The sequence below is a fragment of the Aplidium turbinatum genome, chromosome 10 (assembly GCF_918807975.1).
Source record: "Aplidium turbinatum chromosome 10, kaAplTurb1.1, whole genome shotgun sequence".
Classification (NCBI taxonomy): Eukaryota; Metazoa; Chordata; class Ascidiacea; order Aplousobranchia; family Polyclinidae; genus Aplidium; species Aplidium turbinatum.
In genome coordinates this window covers 4,171,245-4,191,156 of record NC_137481.1, presented here as the reverse complement: position 1 = coordinate 4,191,156, position 19,912 = coordinate 4,171,245, and the positions used below count along the sequence as shown (strand labels likewise).

Genomic DNA, 19,912 nt, shown 5'->3' with positions numbered 1-19,912 from the left:
CCTGTTAAGACTTTAAAGTTTAAACGTTTATTTATAACTTTTACGATATTATAACAAAGCTTGTTTGGCTAACAGCGAGATTTACCAAACAAACAAACGCACGTCGCTTGTACTACACAATAACTTCTTACTGAGTTATTTTACTTTTGAAGTTGTGAGTAAAGTTCACTCACTTCAGCTCCCGGATGTAAACATGTGTAGTGCCCGCAAATAAAATGTTGACACGAGCAGGGCTCTCACAAATGAAAACCAGAAAATCCCTATAGCTATGTCAAAAAATCTTTAGATGGCGTGAAAAAACCCACAAAGAAATCCTACCACGAGCAAAGCCATTTCAAACGCAACGCACCAGGCCTTGCACGACTTACAAAATAGTTACAACTTGACGACACGAAGCAATGACAAAAACAACATCATCAACTTGTGGAAATCCAATTATACCCAGGGAAGTTATGTCTTGAAGATATCAAGCGTGCTTTGATATAAAGTTACGATAATTATAAGACCCCAGCCAGCTAAACTCGTCACCTCTACACCGATCCAACGTCAGCAAACGTTGAATGGCAATTTTTGGTAAATTTAAGAGTATTTTTTAAATGTGCCCGTTTTACAATGCCTGGGTAATTTCCAGACCTTAGCTCCATAGACAACGCATGGAACTTCATGGAAGGTAGGGTTCAAAAAGCTCAACTATCAAACGTCGATAAACTCAACGCAGTAGTGAAAAAGTTGTGGGTTGCCATGGTATCAAATAGTTGGCCTATTCCTATAGTTGATGATTCAAAGAATGGAAAGTGTTACTCAAGCCAAAGGCGATATAACCAAATATTAGCTATCAGCCTATCACAACTTGTAGTCCTTTGAAATCAGTTTTTATCGCAATTGCGTTGAGTAAGTATTTTTCTTTTCAAACAAAACACAGTTTTCGTCAAAATTTTAATTTGTAAACATTCCATTTGCGGGCACTGCAACCCCTGAGTGCAATCAGCTCAATTTCCATTTTGTATTGGAAACAGTTTGATAAAGTTTTTCTATTCCAAGAATGTAGCCTAAGCGTCTTGTTTGCATTAGAGTATCTGATAACGTATTGGTCAAACACTTGAATTTTACTCCTGGCTTAATACTCTGTGCCTTAAATGTACAATAGACTCTGTAGTTTTAATAGAAGATTAATTTTGTTACGGTACTGTAAAGGTATAAAAGTAAGTGACGCTACACAGTGCAACATTATTTTAATGACAACACGCAAAGACAGAAAAAAGATTTCATATGTTTACGGTTCCCAATCAGGAAATCAACAGATTGAATAAAAGCTGTAGAAATTGAAAAAACTTCACTAACGCAAAGTAGAAGTTAAGGTGCCTTTTAGTTCTATGTGTTTGTGATTACAGATTTGCAGTTAATCAAAGTGTTTATTAAACATGTGGCATTGTGGCAGTGTTTACATGAACCAAAAAGAAGAGGTTACTTTGCTCGACGATTTCAACTTTTTCAACCAACAAAAGCCGTTCCCGATGTTCAAGTAGGCGAACGAAAAGCAACTCTGTGTCTGCTCTTCAGTGCTTCTTAACCTTACTTTAGTACAACTTGGTACAAGGGTGTGTACTGCGTACTCGTCATACCAGAAGTCTTATGAGGCACTCACCTTGTTACTGAGATAACCTACCGGTGCTATTCGTGAATGCCTCAATAAGCGCTTGAGTCTCTGTTGGATATTAGGGAGCTCTCATGACTCCTAGACAGCAAATCAGCTACTTTTTTACATTCATTCAACGTCTGCTGAATCAATGTAAAAATGCCTGATTTGCTGTCTTGGGTATGCTTTTATAAGGGGGCGCATCCAGCAAGTAGGCTTAGAGGGGAGTAACAATCCTCAATGATGTGTATGGGTCAACATGAATCCGACCTTGCACATGCACTGTGAATACAGTTACTTTTCTGTATTTTTTTTTTGGATGGAGGAAGCGATATCCGCCACTACCTTTATAACAGCAGTTATCAAACTGCGGTTGCGGTGCTAATTTGGTTCACGACGTCACTTGATCGGGCCTGCCGACAATACTCGCGTTTATGTAAAAGACAGATGAAACACCAGACCTTGTGAAAAGCATTTTTCATACATGGCAGCCTTGACAGGCACATCACAGCAGGTAGGAAAGCTCGAAATAGATTTTAAGGACGAGGTTTTAATCGAGCTTTTCTCCTGTCCAGCGCTTCTTTAAATCTATTGGTCACAATCGAAATTGAGTTTCCAGTGAGTCAACGAAAGTTTGATGATTTTACACAAATAAATCCCCTTTTGTTCTTCTTCTTGCTTATGACTGAGGCAGCAATTCAGGCAACATCTCCCGCTTTCGTTCAATATAGATATTCCTTTCTCAAAAAGCAGCCTTCATACTAATATGAATTAGTGGACAAACTATAGTTTTACGTCATCATCGTCACGCTAACTGTGACCAACTTATTGTGATTTTGAGTCTTTAGCAGTGCGTGATCAAGTTATTCAGATATGGCCTTTTGATTTAGTTTGCGGCTACAACCCAGACTGCGAAATCCGTCATTTTACATTTATTCAACGCCTGCAGACGTTGAATAAATGTAAAAATCACAGATTTGTCTGTCTGGGAAGATTGTCAACCGCTTTGCTTTGTGGACATGTTAAATGTAATCAAGTTAATTTTGATGTTAACCCAAAAGTTATCAATCCAGTGAACACGAAATCATAAAAACTTTGCAATTGTCAGAAACGTTGTGCTAGAATTTAAGGCTGTGGAGTCAGAGTCGTGGAGTTGAAACTGGAGGGATTTTGGCGTGTCTGGAGTTGGAATCGCCCAGTTATAAACCGTGGAGTCGTAGTCATATATTTCTCGCCCGACTCCACACTCCTGCTACTCTAGAATTGCATGCAACGTTTGACAAACGTTGCCAAACGATTGCGATTGGCAAATGAAAACGTTTAGAAGATTCTCAAGCCTAATGCAGTGCAGGTCGTGGATTTCACACGGCATTGCGATGACGTAACTCGCAAGTGCAGTATCAGCTTCCAGATAGACAATACCTCCCAAACTGGAACATGGTAATGAAGCTTCTTGTCAGAGAGAGATAAATAACTTTATTTGCCAGTCAGCTTCTGTGTTAGCACACAATCAGCTTACATCACAATAACATTAGCTACAATTCATAAACATAAACTCCATAAGTCTACAACGCATGATTGGAAAAGTGCCAAGTAAGAACAAGTTTTGATGTGAGGCTTTAGTCACCGAGTTTGGTGAATGGTGACACCTTGCTTTTGTTTACCTACGAACGAGTACATTGCAAATCATTGACGATAAGCAATCGTACGCACTCGTCTGGTTTCATTGTGAAGGTCATTCACTGGTGATCGGTCAAGTTTTGAATGTCTGCTTTCCTTGATAATATTCTGTACTTTCTAATAGGTTATCCAAACGAACATGCAAACAGCGAAATCTGTCATATTTACATTGAGACGTTGTCTGCAGACGTTGAATCAATGTGAAAATGACGGATTTTGCTGTCCAGATTGTTACTGTTTCACGCATTAGAGGCCAATATTGAAGCAATTAAGCTTAGTCGTTTCAGTCAATTGTCATTAGCAAAGAATTTTTTTGCGCAGTTGTGGATCAAATCAATCATGCTGTTGCCATTTTTTGAGTTTATTAGTATTTTTTAATTAACTTGTCCAATAATTATATTAGTATCTCGTTCACTGAGCCTGATCAGCCATAGAAAGAACCAGATTTGTCTTTTTACTGCTGTGATGTCACCCTTATGGTTTATTTCAGTTCCGTTCCTGGCAATATTCTTGATCACGACGCGGCCATGTCTTGGCCCAGCGTCCGTTTTCCGCTTAAGCTTTTTCGTCAGCATGATCAACACACAGAGCTAATAAACGTCTTGTTTTTGTTTGCTTGTGGTGAAATTTTAGGCAATTACTACTCAAAATGAGCCAACTGTTTGCTCCAAATGAGGTAATTAGCCTACAATATATTATGCTTATGAGAATATTGTGGAGCATAGTTTTGGCAATAGTAGGGTGGTGAACTGGTGAAAGACTGCGAAGTCAACTAAGTGAACAACCACTTTCTGTACTACAGTAAGTGAACAAGCGAATAAAACAGTTCATTAAATTTGGAGGCTATGCCGTAGCTTTAAATGTAAACGTTCGTCGTCCTCGTGTGAGCCTCTGGGGCCGAGGGTCTATCCTTTTACCACCCCAGATTCACGATGTTCCCGGACTACACTGGAAGGCTACTAGAGAGCAGCCAGTCTTTGGTTTCATCATCCATGACACGCAGACCTTCCGCTCCATTAGGTGGCTTGAAGATGGAACAGTCATTGATGATGTGGTCTGCGGTCTGTTCCTCGGCACCACATTCACAGGAGGAGGAAGAGGCAATTCCCCATTGGCGCATGGTTGAGCGGAAAAGTCCGACGCCCAAACGGAGACGATTGAGGCGCACCCATGCCTGTCTTGGTAGTGTTAGACCGATGGGGCGTGTGTCGGCGTCGGGGATGAACGAATAGAGTCTGGTGGCGTTGAGGTCTAGTAAACGTTGAGGTCATGTAAACGTTGAGGTCTAGTTAGTTATTATAGAACGCCCAAGATTGTAAACTTTTTCCAACTGTTTTCAGGTGCTAGGTTGTGTAACATGACAGTTTCTAAGCCGCATTGGAAAGAGGATGACAGTTGGACTTACGTAGAATCAACTCATGTTTGCTCGTGCTTAACTGGACAGCAGAGGAAGAAAACTAGATGCATGCTTTTGTGCTTCTACACGGTTCTTGTGACGTGGATATTTGGAGTTATTTTGTCTTTTCTATTGCAAGATGGAATGTTCAATGGAAGTAGCGCTGACACAATTCTACACAAAAAATCCGCCAACGTCTTTGAGGGGTTTAACTCTCAATTCGCGTCCCAGTAAGTGCAACAAAATGATAATTTGTCGACCTTCTGTTACCAATGTTCTTTGAACCATGTCAGGTTTAGTTGTTTAATTCACTGAAGTTGAAAAAATAATTGAATTACAATCAACCAACAAGTGAATAAAGAAATAACAGTTAACCTCTCAAGTAGGCTACATGTAGCTCCACACAGAGTGAAATTTATATGACTTTTGACTCTTTTTTTATTTGTTTAAAAAATAATGTCTAATAAGACATTTTAACTCTTTTATGTATGTTTAAAAATAATGTCTAAAAAGGCATTATTAAAAGATAACTACGGACAGCGTCCAGTGTTTCGATCTTCCGATCTCTTCAGCGTAGTAAAATGAAAGGAAAAGTTGTTTTGAGAAGATGGTTTCTGAGAGTGATGTGATAGGCCAATGAGAATTGATTTGATTTTTGATTTCAGACTTCAACGAAACGTAATTTTACTGCCAATTAGAAGATGTGAATACATACACCCCTTTATTTGTTGAATTACAATTAATTAGCCTGTGTTTTTAGTCACTCACTTTCCGATGGCAACAGTGACACTGAAATTAAAAAGAAAATCGTTATAGCAAAGGATACTTTCAGTAAAATGAGCACAGTCTTCATAAATCGCAATATGACAATAAAGACCAAAATTAAATTATACCATTTTTACACTGATTCATGGTCTAAGGAAGCTGAATCGGTGTAAAAAAAAGCAGGGCTGTGGAGTCGGAGAGATTTTGGCGTTTCCGGAGTCGTTAAAACAACGGCGGACTCTGACTCCGGTGTGATAAAAAACAACAAACAATAATTTTTTTTTGTTTGCAATACACTTTTTCAAAATATTGTTTCTTATTCTCTATATTGCGCTTCAAACCTTTACCAAAAAATAGAAGTGTCAGTTCTTGTCTGTTTTGTGAAAGTCGCCGTTTCAACTTTGACTACAAATTTAATGAAATTAATTTTTAAAAAAATGAAAAAAGAGTAAATTTCAGAAAAATCTGGCAACACGTAGGCCGAGTCGGCCAGTTATAAACCGAGGAGCGGAGTCGTATTTTTCGCCCCCGACTCCACAGCCCTGTAAAAAAGACTGAATATCTGATTGGGTTGGACTAGACTTTTCAATTCTTGACTATGTTTGGCCACGTTTCGAATCAAATGTTTTTGCCGCTTCTACGTTTTTCTAGATCTCTGCTATGTTGACACGTAGGCTATTGCTTTCACTGTGAAGGTCAGAAATAAAAACATCTAGAACGAATCTTCACCTCGATACTTGATTTGATGCTTTTTTTCTTAGATTTCGAAGTGTTAACCCTGAGGAATATGATGACATCACAGTAGGTGGAAAGCGATCTGCTCAAGAGGTAAGCTGGATTTTTGAACGTTACACATTTCTGCTTCTACCCCGAGTATAAACGTTTTGCTTACAAGGTATCTTTTATATTGCTGGCCAATCTCTACGTTTAAAATGGGAATTAAAAGTTTTTTCGATTAGGATACTGTAAAAATTACCAAGCAACATCTTTTGCTGCCTTGAACATAATCTATATTTACAGTATAATATATTGTATTAATATATTACGGATGTTGACAAAGGACCACGGGTACTTTTGTCCCAAAAATCAGGATGGTTCTAAGCAGGCATACAGTGTCGATGTTATAGGAACCGAAGCACTGCTGAGCACTCTGGTTTTAACTTCCATAAAATGGCAAACATTTTCACAAATTTTAGTACTGCCAAGTTCTGCTGGACTTCCAACGGAGCTCAAGCAGCACTGCACTACTGACTTTAGGAGCCTGGAAATTTTACAAAAAACGTCTCATATTACTTTTTGCCATAGCGCATTTGCATGATGTCTTTTTCAGTTTGTAGACAAATTCTGCTTTTTTGGATAAAACAGCACTTTTTTTCATCACCTTTATCCATAATTTTATTATTATTATTTGACCTTCTTAAAAATTTATTAAAAGTGGTCTTATGTTTTTGGTGGCATCTTGTTTTCTTGGGGGCTTAGAAATTCTATTAATACTGGGCCCAAGTTATTCTCTCCACGTCGCTGTTTGTAACTATCCATTAACTATATTAATCTCAGCTATTTGCATTCAACAAAAAGAGAAAAAAGAAAAATGCTACTATTGGAAACATGCTTAACAGCTTCCGGTTTTCTGACGATCTCTTTCTTCCACCTGCGGATTGTTCTGGTGTCATCAAAGGTGCACCGGACGCGATTCAGCAAACAAAACTATTATCACTAGAACTGCGAAGTAAAGTGAGTTATATATTATTTTAATATTTATTTTTTTAATATTCATTATCGTAGTTATGCTAATGCACGGAAAAGGAAAGTCGTCGTCTTCTATACTTACGTCCGGAGGTTGAATATTTTGATTAATTGAACAGGAAGGTGAGGAAGCTTCGTGTCTACCTTCTAGTATGCTGCCAGAGACACAGCTTCACGCTTTTGAGCGTTGGTGAATTGGGGCCCTTTCGAATGCCGTACCGAGAGCTCTCACCACTCAGCTATAAGCTACATGCAAAAGGAAGGTTTAAATCAAGTAGCCTACTGGATTCAATGCGGTGGGATGGCGCAGCGGATAAGGCACTTGCTTTCCAATCATGCATCCTGGTTCAACTCCCAGTTTATGCTGGTTGTTGACAAGCACCGCTCACCTCTACCCAGGGTGTAATAAATTAGGTGGGCGTAGTTGCTGAAGTAAAGGCGGCCGAGAGAAAGGAACTGGCCACCCTACACTCGGTAGTGCCGAAGGCTTAGTACAATGAGCCTTATCGTTTCATCCCCCGATGCTTGAATCAAGTATGGGACCCACCTTATTTTTTTACTGGATTCAATATTCGAATTTTAGATTTGTGTATGTGTATATTTTTTCCAGGCTTTTGAAGAAAAAAGATATCAACTTCAATCTTTTGACGAAACTTTAATGAAAATGACGACAAACTGCACTTATTTTGTCCAGAACAGAAAATACATCACATCGCCCATGACCATTGAGGAAAAATCATATCCCATCGCATACATCATCACTGTACACAAGTAATGCTCATACTAAGTTGACTGTAATAAATACAACTAACTCGTTTTCAATGTGGTTTGTTTTCTTATAAAGCACCACACAGTTTTTTTGTAAACAGAAGTTTGTGGGGTATTTGAAAAGTATGCAGAATAAAAGCAGATGCTTTAAGTAATTTAAAGTAAGGATCTTTTCAATTATTCAACATTTAATTCCAAGGTAACACATAAGAATAGAATCTGGGGGATTAGAAGGGCATATTATTAAATATGTAATATATTTTCAAATTTCACGTAACTAACCAACAAATCGATTGCAATAAATAACTATGTTACTTTTAAATTTTCAGCAAGTTTTCTATATTTGAGCGTTTATTGCGGTCCATATACCATCCTCAAAACATTTATTGCATCCATGTCGATAAAAAGTCTTCTCCCCACTTTATTGATGGAGTTCGAAGTCTTTCCAGCTGTTTTTCAAACGTTTTTGTGGCATCTCAACTCAGCGAAGTTCATTATTCCCACTGGAGCAGGGTCCAAGCGGATCTAAACTGTTTTAGCGATTTGGTAAAAAAGTAAGTTTCCTTTTATTTTGATTTTTGTTAATAAACGACTTATAAATTACACAACATAAAGGGCAGCGTAAAAAATAAAAGCTTTTTTTCTGTTGAACAAATGTGTCAAGACACACTCTATTCTGATAATCGCACCTCCTACTAGCAATGCTCCTCATTTTGTGAGGGAAATCTGTTTAAATCCCTCTTACAATAAGAAGTTGTTTTTTACTACATTTCATCGTGAACAGATTTCTGGATATTTCTCGAGCAGCCACGTGAGAGTAAAGTCATCCAGCATTGGCAGACCAACTGCTCACAAATTATGAAATTTGACAAAATTTATAAAGCGCCATACTAGATGCTACATTTAGTATCAGATGTTGCCGGGTGATTTTGTTTATTTTCTGCTGTTAAGGACGTTTTCAATATATTCTTAAAACAGTTGTGATGAAAAAACAATATTTGTGATAAAGAGTGAAGAATGAGATAAAAAATACTTCTATTGGCCTTTTATAGAAATTCTACAAATTCTACTTTTAAAAAAAAATTCTAAAATATTCTTTTGTCTTTGGGCCCGACGGGGTTTTCCTGAATTGCCTCATTACACCAGCTACAATATGAAGTTAACAAAAATCAAAAACAGCTACGTCATTCTACAAATTGGTAACGTCATGCTACAAATTGCTAACGTCATTCTACAAATTGGTAACGTCATGCTACAAATTACTAACGTCATGCTACAAATTGGTAACGTCATGCTACAAATTGGTAACTTGCAAACCTTTGTAGCCGAAAATCACCAGTTCAGTACTTTTTCTTGCAAAAACAGCACAAAAATACGTTTAAATCCCCGTTTAATAACGTTGTGAAATGAATAACCGCTGAAAGATGCATAGCAAAGATCTTACTTTTCAACACCAAAACTTTGTAACAATTATTAACAACTTTTTAAATTAAAACTTTGCTACAATATATAATGCATTGGAACCGCACCGTTGCACTCCTAATTTTGTGTGGGAATTCGCCCTTACCAGTGCCTCGCATTTTGCTTTACGCGCTTTTCATGACGTCATAATTGGTCGCCTTTAAATAGGCTTCCTTGACAGTGTTGCGCCAGTTTCTTACGTTCTTACATTTATTACGTTATTACAATTATAAGTTCAATCGACTTAGTGTCGGAGTCACGTTGTAGTTGTCGAAGTCTGTGCAACATTACACGTCGTCGTCGTCCTCGTCGTCTGAGCTTCTGGGGCCGAGGGTCTATCCTTTTACCACCCCAGATTCACGATGTTCCCGGACTACACTGGAATGCTGCTAGAGAGCAGCCAGTCTTTAGTTTCATCATCCATGACGCGCAGACCTTCCACTCCGTTAGGTGGCTTGAAGATGGTACAGTCATTGATGATGTGGTCTGCGGTCTGTTCCTCGGCACCACATTCACAGGAGGAGGAAGAAGCCATTCCCCATTGGTGCATGGTTGAGCGGAAAAGGCCGACGCCCGTACGGAGACGGTTGAGGCGCACCCACGCCTGTCTCTGTAGTGTCAGGCCGATGGGGCGTGTGTCGGCGTCGGGGATGAATGAATGGAGTCTGGTGGTGCTTGACCTCCATTCAGAATTCCATTTATGGTCCGCCCAAGTAGCCGCAGAGATGTCTTGTTCATCAGCTTCGTTGATCAGAAGCCGAGCGGCTGGCACGAATGGGTGTCTTGATTTCAGTCGGCGGGGGTGCCCGTTTGGGAAGGCAGAGATCTTGTGGTGGAGAAGATGATTAGGCTCCAGTGCCCGTCGACCGAGGGACAGAGTGGCTTCTTCGCGACGAAGCTCAGCAGGTTGGATGCCAGCGAGAATGGGGAGATTGTCCAATGGTGTGGGACGCAGGCATCCGGTCACTGTGCGCAGGGCGCTGTTTATGGCAGTGTCGATGTTGTGGCGGTGAGCACTGCGGCACCAGACAGGTGCACAGTACTCTGCTGGAGAGTAGACAAGGGCTAAGGCTGCTATTCGCAAAGTGTCAGCCCTCGCCCCCCAGCTAGAGCCTGCCAGGCGCTTCAGTAATGCAGCGCGGGATGTGAGTTTCTTGCGCAGTGACACCAAATGGTGGTGGTATGTGAGCGATCTGTCTAGTGTCACCCCAAGGTACCTTGGCTCGGGGCAGAAGGACAGAGGTTTTCCGTTGTTGTGGACATGTAGCTCACGATCAGCTTCCCGATTGTGTAGGTGGAAAGCTGCCGCCACAGTTTTGGTTTCGCTGAGTTTCAGTCGCCAGTTCTGGAGATAAGCTGAGATGGTTTGCATGTCCTGGCTCAAGGTGTCTTCTAGATTTTCCCACGACTTTGTGGAGTGGAGAATTGCCAGATCGTCCGCATAAGCGTATTTTGCGGAGACCGTGGTTGGCAGGTCGTGGGTGTAGATGTTGAAAAGAAGTGGAGCCAGGACCGATCCCTGTGGGACGCCGTTTTTCAGGCGTCTCAGTCTGCTTCGCCGTGGGTTGCCGGTGGTGAGGGTGAAGCTTCGATTCCTGACAAGTTCCATAATCATATGGACCATATGTCGGTCAGGAAGCAGGCGAAGCAGCTTGTAAGTAAGGCCGCGATGCCATACGGTATCGTAGGCAGCTGTGAGATCTAGAAAGACAGCGCCGGCCTTCTTTTTTGCCTCAAAGCAGTCCTCGATGTCTTGGGTCAACAGTGTGACCTGATCTATATTACACAATTAGAAATAGACAAAGCATAAGTTTAGTGTTGATTAGAATTTTTTTTTTTTTTTCAGGAAAATAGAAGTTCCTTGGAAGTACGTCATCAACTTGTGTGGGCAGGATTTTCCATTACAAACAAATCTTGAAATAACAAGAACACTCAAGTCGTTGCACGGTTACAACAACATTGAATCAATTATATCTCCTGAACACAAGAAAAGAAGGTCCCTAAAATATAGTTTAACTTCTTTTGTTTTTCAGTTATTATACTGGTTTTTGTCAGTTTGTGTTTTATCTCGAGCTGGTGAAAAACTGCTATTCCCACTGCGAACCCGCAGCATTATCCTGGAAAAGAACGTTTTTTCTACACTTATGAAATAATCCGTGATACAACAGACTACAGGAAGCAGCGAAGAGACATATTAGCTTTCGAGTTAACTGCTTCACTAATTTTGGCTTGCCATTAAGTGCTGTCTTTGCCGAGACTCAGCCGCGTGCTCTGGAGCGGTGTCGAACCCATGTCCTTGCGAACGTCGGGCAAACGTTCTCACCACTCGGCCACGCAGCCGACAAAGTTCTTAAATGATGTTAATATTCCCCAGATACCAATACCACTTTGATCTTCCGTCTGACCCGAGTAACCAGTACGCACTTGTAGAAAAAACAGATATCCGAAAAGAGCCGTCACCCTTAGATACCCCTATGTTTGCTGGAAGTGCGTATTACATATGGAAGAGACAGGCAGTAGAATTCATGCTTGTTGGTAAGTAAGCCTTTTCTTCTATCACACAAAGAATAAACAAATAAATTAATTACCTTTAGCACTTGCAAGATTGTATTATCGTGTTTTTACCTGTTTAAAAGAGCATTCAATTCCCATGGCTTCAGTAGATTTCTAATCAATTTTGTCAATGTGAGGTACTATTTTACAGTAGCTTTAAAGGAGATTAAGAGGTTGGCTACTTCTGGACCAGCAAGGACCCGTAACTTTTTCTGAGCTGCCCGAGAACTTGAAGAAAGCATTGCATATTATTTGAATAAAGTGTGTTTTTCTTGGAATGTCTTGATTCTGGGCCCGTGGATCTCATTTGGGATAAAGCACCCTAAATTATCCCCTCAACGGCTCTGCTATTGAATACGAGATAAAACAAATTATTATACCGAAATATAGACTATGCATTTATCAATCTTGTTAGTTCTTTCATGTTTATAGCAGTGTATTTGATAGAAATTAAAATCCATACGCGCCGACTTCCGGGGGGGCCGGGGGGCGAAGCCCCCCGTAAAATTATGGTTGAGGGGCAACAAAAATGGTTATTACAAGTGGTGTTTCGAAGATAAAACACTTCGCGAAAGAGATTTAGATAATTTAAACGGACTTAAAGAATGCCGAAAGCAAAAAAACAGCCTACTTTGCTCTTGCCCGCAAAACATCAGCTGATCGCATGGCTTTCTCATACGGTATGGAAATTTCAAAGTAGATCGTAGAGTAACTTACGCTGCTGGAATAGTCACGTAACTATTCATTGCAATATTAAGTTAACCAGCTAAATTAGACGCGCTATTTTCAACGAGGTCTTCCCGCTGTGAGACAATTACGATTCAACAGAACGCATTGTTTTCTTCGCAATGTGTGAGAATTAAATCGAAAACCGATAAAAGAAAAACTGTTTAATGGTCTTGGTCGCAGATATTGCCTGCATTAACGACGTCTCTTACCGCTATTATCACCTATCCAACCTGACATCATTGTTTTATGCGGCCGCTAAGGTTTGCCATCGACTTTAACGATCATGGAATGTTACGTAATAACAACGATTACAACCTTCACGCAAAAATTAAAATATGATCTCAACAGCTTTTTCTGCTGTTTTGTCTCGTGAGCTTTGCGTATTGCTCAACAAATGTATAAAGTTTAGAATTGACAAGCAATCTTTAAATTTGAAATTTAAGTTTGAATCACTGCAAATAAAAGAATTTAAAACTTTTACTGAGGCCGACGCGATTTCACACTCCGTAATCTACGTCGACAATGATTTTAAGTGCGTTCATTTTGAAAACTGCCGAGCTGGAGACAACAGCTTGTCCTGTGTTAGTTGAACTTGTCTTTTTGAGGTGAAATTCACTTGTGAACATCTCGACCTATACTCGAGTATATAGCCTACTGCATTCAATAAAAGACTACAAAGACTTTCGATAAAAAACAGAAAAGAAAACACTTCGCCGTTGTTAACGCTTTGAAGGTAAGTAATTAGCAAAACGAGCGAAACGAGGTTAATTACACTGATAGCGGGTTTTCACTCTGCTTGAGATCATGATTTTTTGCGTTTTATTTCGATAACTTCACTGTCTTGATCGTTGTTATTCACTCGCACGAAAAGGAAATGAATCGGCTTGTTTTCCAACTGTTCTAATTATGAGCTAACAATATGAAAATTTTTACGACTAGGCGTTTTGCATGCGTAAAACTAATCGTTTCAAGCAGTGGTTCTAATAAATTCGGTTTGCGACCTAGGTGTCAATATAAACAAGACACTAAGCTTAATCAAAGACTATTTTAATTGAGCAAAAATAGCGATATGGTTATGACGTCATCACCTTTCTCGCCCCCCAAGGTTTTTTGAAAAGTCGGCGCCTATGTTAAAATCTTTCACATTTTTTAATTGCTTAGCATCCCAAACAGCAGAATCCGCCATTTTTACATTGATTCAACGTCCTGCAGATGTTGAATCAATGTTTGCTGTCAGGGATAGTCCTGTTCAGAACCTTCACGAATGTTTTGCTTTCAGACCCTACAATAAAAGACTTTTTTAAATGGAATGAAGACACGTTTTCCCCTGATGAACATTTATGGGCGACCTTGCAAAGATGGTACCCCCGGATGCCGGGAAGTTTTCCACCCCATGTCAAATATGACGTCAATGAACTACAAACAGTGACTAGGCTTGTAAAGTGGGGTGGACTTGATGGGACCGTTTACCCTAAATGCGCAGGTCAATACAGAAGAGGGGTTTGTGTTTATGGCGTTGGAGACCTCTCCTGGTTGGTCCAGCAGCATCACCTGTTTGCGAACAAGTTCGACTATGACGTTGACCCGTTCGCGATTAACTGTCTCGACGTTTGGTTGAGGAACAGAACTGTATCGCAAACGATCCGTTACATTAAGAACGGATACTTATAACTTTGTCAGTGTTGGCCTTGTTAGGTCAGTTTTCTTTATTTTGTTCTTATACGATATATTCTAGTCGTGGAAGTTAACACGCAGTATCCTACTACAAGAAAAGTAGAATGGTATATTTATTTATAAAGCTCTGGGATTGTGCATTACTGTAGTTTTGCGTAGCCTACATTTTGAATGCGGAATGCAGATAGAATAGCATCGTTTACTACGATTTATAGCAAACCTTGTTGTAATTGTTTTGCAATTTTTTTTCATGTGACAGTTTTTAAATCAAAAGAAACAACTCGGCGCAATGGGGAAAGAATAGTGACTTGAACCACTTTTCAGAACCCCCTAATGCCAAGCTAACTGCAAAACCAACACCGAAAACTTGTAATTCGGAATAAGATAATTTAACCAGGAAGGAATGGGAGAAGTGCAAAATGTTGTAAATTTACAACACTTTTTTTTCTTTATATATTTTCGTCTTACTTCTTCCAAAACGTTTGTGCAGCATATAAGGGACAACGGTGCTACAAGATTGCGAGTGTCAAGTTGTTCATCTGAAACTTTGAACGCAAATGTGAAAATTTTGCTAAATAGTGTTAGTTACCTAGAAAGCAAAAATGACGGATTTTTGCATCGATGTTGCAGCCTACTACATTATTAAATGATGTAATAAAATAATGTGGTAAAAATGACGGACTTTGCTGTCTGGGTAATTTTTTATAAAATGTTTAATTTGTTTAAATTGATTAATCAAATGTACTTATAAAGAAATTATTGTTTCCTCGTGCAGGTTACTATTTTATGAAATCTCGATGAGACTTATCATTGTAAGGCGATATCTTAAATAATCTTATATATACCAATGAGCTAAAATTTTATGATCTAATGCAGTGTTTTTCAATATTTTTCGCCACTAAACTCACTTGTTATTGAAAACAATCTAGGGAAACACCAAACAAAATTCAAAAATATTTAAGTTGTGTTGTAGTAAAATTTCAATCACTTTGTGTTTTTGTTGTATTTTTAATGTGACATATTCCTGTTGCTGTGAAACGTGAACTATCTGTTGATAACCAAGTGAAGGTGAAGCTGATATAGAATTGTTGCCACTGAACCTGCTTCTTCGTGGTTATTGTTTAGTAAAAAAGCCTTACAACAATGACATTGATGTGTATCGTGACAGTCAGTCAATGAATGGTTTATTTCTCAAAAACAGGAACAGTAGCCTACATGTTTGAAGTGTGCAAGTTGTAGCCTATGTATAAGTTACACTGCCAAAGCTGCACAAGTTCCCACACTGATAGGGAGGCAAAGAGACGATCATACGGTCTACTGGTCAATTGCTATGCCAGTCAAGAATTTTTTACTAAACAAAAAGGTTTTGCAAGGAACACTAATTGGATACCGCTGATGTAGTGATTTTCAACTTTATTTAGTCTTCGGATCAAACAAGCCGCAATTTTTTCCACGGCAAAGAAGTAGGCTACACCCAGTGGCGTAGCTAGGGAATGTGCCGCCCGGGGCGGATTCAGATTTTGCCGCCCCTTCAAGAAAAAGCATGTGAAAATGAAATGCGTTTTTTATCAGATTATAATCAAAAATCGTAGTCTGAAAGTGCCGCTCGGGGCGGTCCGCCCCCCCCTCCTAGCTACGCCACTGGCTACACCGCGGCGAACCGGTCAAGAAAAGCGTATGGTAGCTCCGCTCTAATTTTATTTTTTTATTTGCATCAGACTCAAAACTACGATACCCCTTTTCTCTTAATGGATGAATCAGCAGCTTTATTTGCTGATAAATAGATACACAACTGGCATTGAAAACAACAAGACCTTGAGGTCTGTAGCCAAACACTTGAAAAATATTTAACAAGATTGAGCAGCAGGCTGTACCGGAGCCTTAAGTTTTGATTAGCCTATATCCAACCAATCAACTATTTTATTTTTCGTTACTAAGGTCTCCGAAACAAAAAAAGATAGCCTACTACTAGCTATTGTACAATAGTCGAAATACCAGAACGTCAATGAACTGGAAAAGGTAGCCAAACCTTGAAAGGTTTAAGACATGCTTAAATAGTAGTTTACGTGGCAAACCTACCTATAATTATGTTTGTCACTAGCACGGCAAAAAAAAACAGCAAGAAATTTAATGAAAACAAACAGAAGCATAAACAAGTTGCATAAAAGAAGCATAAACAAGTTGTTAAACTGCAACCCAATGGAAAGTGTTGTGTATTGAATTTTCCCGTTCCAATATTGATGTGGATGAGCAGTCCTCATAAACATGGGACGGAGAAAAAAAGCCGGACATAAAGGATCCGAAACCCATCCTTAGGCAAAAGCCCGTTTCGACTGGCCCGTGAGAGCATAGTGTTGAGTTCTTTCTATGGTCAGACTGCACACCACACAGTAGCCTAAGACGATTGAGGTTCGATATCCTGCAATGCGCAATCTGCAGATCCTGTCATCTAACTAAGACAAACAATGATGACACCAGATGAAAATAACATATGCTACATCTCAAAAGTAGCAGACATCTAGCCTACAGATTTTAATATTTTACATTCAAATCCACTTTCAGATAGAAACTTAAAATCCAAGTCAAAATCCAGCTTACGAGCATGAAAAAATCCAAATTCGGTTTTCTCTGACAATAAACTAAGAAACTTACTGTGACCAACATTTCGTTAACTAAATTCACTAAACCACATTTTCACTGAACATGCAAACTGAAATTCAACTTCTAAACAAAAATTATTGAAAGTTAAATTTCATTTTGTAGGCTAAGTTTAGTTTATTTACACAAACATGGTCCTGTGTTTTGCCATGCTACACACGTAGCCTTGTCACTACCTGACTTAGCCCCCTTAAGAAGTCAGTCGTGTCTGATTGACGAAACGTCGGAATAAAGACAGATTGTCATTTTATACATAGTAACGTATATTCGCCAGCGATCTCAGTGATTTGCGTCATCATAAGTAGTTAGTTAGTTACTGTGTAGTGCCTTTGATTTGTTTGCTATTGTGTGTTTCATGAAAATGATGTAACTAATCGTGTAAGTATTCGCCAGCGATCTCAGTGATTTGCGTTATCATAAGTAGCTAGTTAGTTACTGTGTAGTGCCTTCGATTTGTTTGCTACTTTGTGTGTCTCATGAAACTAACGTAGATATTAATCGTTAATCGTGTAAGTATTCGCCAGGCCATTGTGGCCAGGGTATCCCAGTGCCTTGCACTGCTATAAAAAGATAGTCACCGTTTCTGTGTAGCTTTGATGTACATACTTTCTGTGTATTGCATTTCGGGAATCGACCCTTCTACTTTTGTTTGTAATTATGTGCCATAATTAGGGGCCGCAATGTTCCGGCGGGTCGATTGCCCTCTTGTTTAGAATTGAAATTGTGATGAAGTTTTGTTGACATTGAATTTGCGTTGTTTTTGTGTTCTGCGTGATGTGGCTTGCCTGGCTGCAAAGATAATAATAATAATGTTATGGTTTTATTTATTGTCGCTCTACAACAGCTAAGGTTTTTTAGCGACAGGGCTCATTTTTAATTTGTATCAGGTTTACGATGTTATCACATTATTACCCGACTCATTCTCACTGCGCTATGCAGGATAGAACACAATCGGTACCGTTTTTAAAGTCTTCGGTTTGACCCGACCTGGAATCGATCTCAGATCTACCAGCACCAGAGCCGAAGGCGAAACCACTCGGCCACTGAGCTGGTTTGGCTGCAAAGAGATTTCACAACTGATTGTCGCTTTTTGCTGCGTGCCGGGAGCCGTTGTTTCTGGTCACAATTTTGCCTTTGTGTTGGGTTCAGTATTTAGTAAAGCAAGCATTTTTTCTAGAGTTTTCAAGCTAGAGGAAGGTTGTGAGATTTCCTCTAGTAAGCTTAGCCGATTTTTTGGTTGCAAGTTGCCCAGAGAAGCAAGTGTTTTGCGCGGTGCAAAACAAGAAGGAAAGTGCAGTCTGAAATACAAATTTGAGCTTTCAATTTTAAATCAACTCAACCAAACTGGAGACAGACGACCCAGAAAACAAGAAGGAGACGCCGTCTCTAAAAAGAAAACGAATGCATTCCGAAGAGGAATACCAAACGGAATACAACCCAGACGAAAATGGCAACAATACTACTACAGTCATATTGAAATTGAACCAGCCGGGAGAGCAAAAAAAAACATTAAAAATGTACTCGCCGATACTGATCGACCGATGTCTGCAATATCTAATAGGCGAATACAAATCCTGCTCAGCAAGACAAGATGGAGGACTTCAGATAAATGCAAACCCAAGCCAGATAGAGGTTATCCTCAAAACCAAGACACTGACAGATGGAAACACCATCAACATTCCGATCACCGCCTACGCCAAAAGACCACCTGGAGCAAGTGGAGTAATATATAATGTTCCTCTCGGCATGGAGGATGGAGATATTCTTGCGGCGCTGAAGGATGCGAACATAAGGTCGGTTAAAAGGTTTAATAAAAGAAATTCTGACTCGTCTGAACTAATTGCATCTACCACTGTATTATTAATCTTCAATAGCAAATCACTACCAGACTCAATAAAAATAGGTTACCAACGTTTTAGAGTCTCGCAATACATTCCAAAACCCTTAAGATGTTACAACTGCAATCGATTTGGACACATAGCAAAATTGTGCAGATCTAAAACCAAATGTCTCCGATGCGGTGAACAACACAGGCATGATGAATGCCCAAGTATAGCAGTAAAATGCTCAAATTGTGGTGGAAATCACGTCGCTATTTCTAAAAACTGCCCCAAGTACTTGAAAGAAAAAGCCATTCAGAAAATGAAAACTACTAAGAACCTAACATACGCTGAAGCCTGCAAGCAGCAAAGAACTGTAAATACAGAAATGCCAAGTTATGATCTGGACTTCCCTCCTCTTGTAGCAAGCACAACTCAAACAAACCAATTGAATAAAAATCTATCCTCTAACCAAACTAATGACGGTATAAATATAACTCCAGTCACAATGGAAAAACCCGGACCCTCTAAACCAACCAATGTAGGAGACGAGGGCGGCCACTTTATAAATAACCCAATCTTATTTCTTGCCTTTTTAGCAGAAGTGATTACCAAGACAACGTACGCTCAAAGCCAAAATAAAGAAATTGACATTTTTCAAATTATCGCCGATGCAGCAGGTTCTAGAATGGGATTTCTAACAAACTCGGACATGTTAAAATCACTAATAATTTAATGTTTCTCAAAGTGTGGCAGTGGAACTGTCGGTCAATTTATAGGAAAATCCCGGAATTGAATCAACTAATAGCAAGCTCACAAACCCCACCGGATATCATTTGCTTACAAGAAACACACCTAACTCCTAAATACTCCCCTAATATTATTGGATATCATCTCTACAGAAAAGACAGACCTGCTTACTTGGGAAAAGGAGGTGGTGTCGGAATCTGCATTAAAAGAAATATCTCCTTTACAGAGCTACCCATCCCGGATGCAGACCCACGGCTGGAAATTATTGCAATTAAA

General features: G+C 39.5%; 2 protein-coding genes across 3 annotated transcripts; both read left to right on the top strand.

The window, feature by feature from the left end:
• The first annotated feature begins 4,660 nt into the window (after nucleotides 1–4,660).
• LOC145778178 (beta-1,3-galactosyl-O-glycosyl-glycoprotein beta-1,6-N-acetylglucosaminyltransferase-like) lies at nucleotides 4,661–15,544 on the top strand. Of its 2 annotated transcripts, none has more exons than XM_082589615.1 (8): nucleotides 4,661–4,942; nucleotides 6,239–6,305; nucleotides 7,056–7,211; nucleotides 7,834–7,994; nucleotides 8,321–8,545; nucleotides 11,299–11,448; nucleotides 11,827–11,987; nucleotides 14,014–15,544. In XM_082589615.1, exons 1-8 carry the CDS (start codon nucleotides 4,674–4,676, stop codon nucleotides 14,403–14,405), a joined length of 1,581 nt encoding a protein of 526 aa, XP_082445741.1. In that variant the 5' UTR covers nucleotides 4,661–4,673; the 3' UTR covers nucleotides 14,406–15,544. The 2 variants fall into 2 exon arrangements, with proteins under 2 accessions (XP_082445741.1, XP_082445739.1); XM_082589613.1 differs by having other exon boundaries at nucleotides 7,035–7,211.
• Nucleotides 15,545–18,467: 2,923 nt separating this feature from the next.
• LOC145778414 (uncharacterized) lies at nucleotides 18,468–19,622 on the top strand. Its single transcript, XM_082589893.1, has one exon. It carries the CDS (start codon nucleotides 18,468–18,470, stop codon nucleotides 19,620–19,622), a length of 1,155 nt encoding a protein of 384 aa, XP_082446019.1.
• The last annotated feature ends 290 nt before the right edge of the window (nucleotides 19,623–19,912 follow it).

Coding starts and splice junctions, on each gene's coding strand:
- LOC145778178 (XM_082589613.1), top strand. CDS start 4,674: ATGACAGTTTCTAAGCCGCATTGGAAAGAGGATGACAGTTGGACTTAC. Junction 6,306..7,034: donor GAAAGCGATCTGCTCAAGAG/GTAAGCTGGATT, acceptor TATTAATCTCAG/CTATTTGCATTCAACAAAAA. Junction 11,449..11,826: donor CCTGAACACAAGAAAAGAAG/GTCCCTAAAATA, acceptor AATATTCCCCAG/ATACCAATACCACTTTGATC.
- LOC145778414 (XM_082589893.1), top strand. CDS start 18,468: ATGCATTCCGAAGAGGAATACCAAACGGAATACAACCCAGACGAAAAT.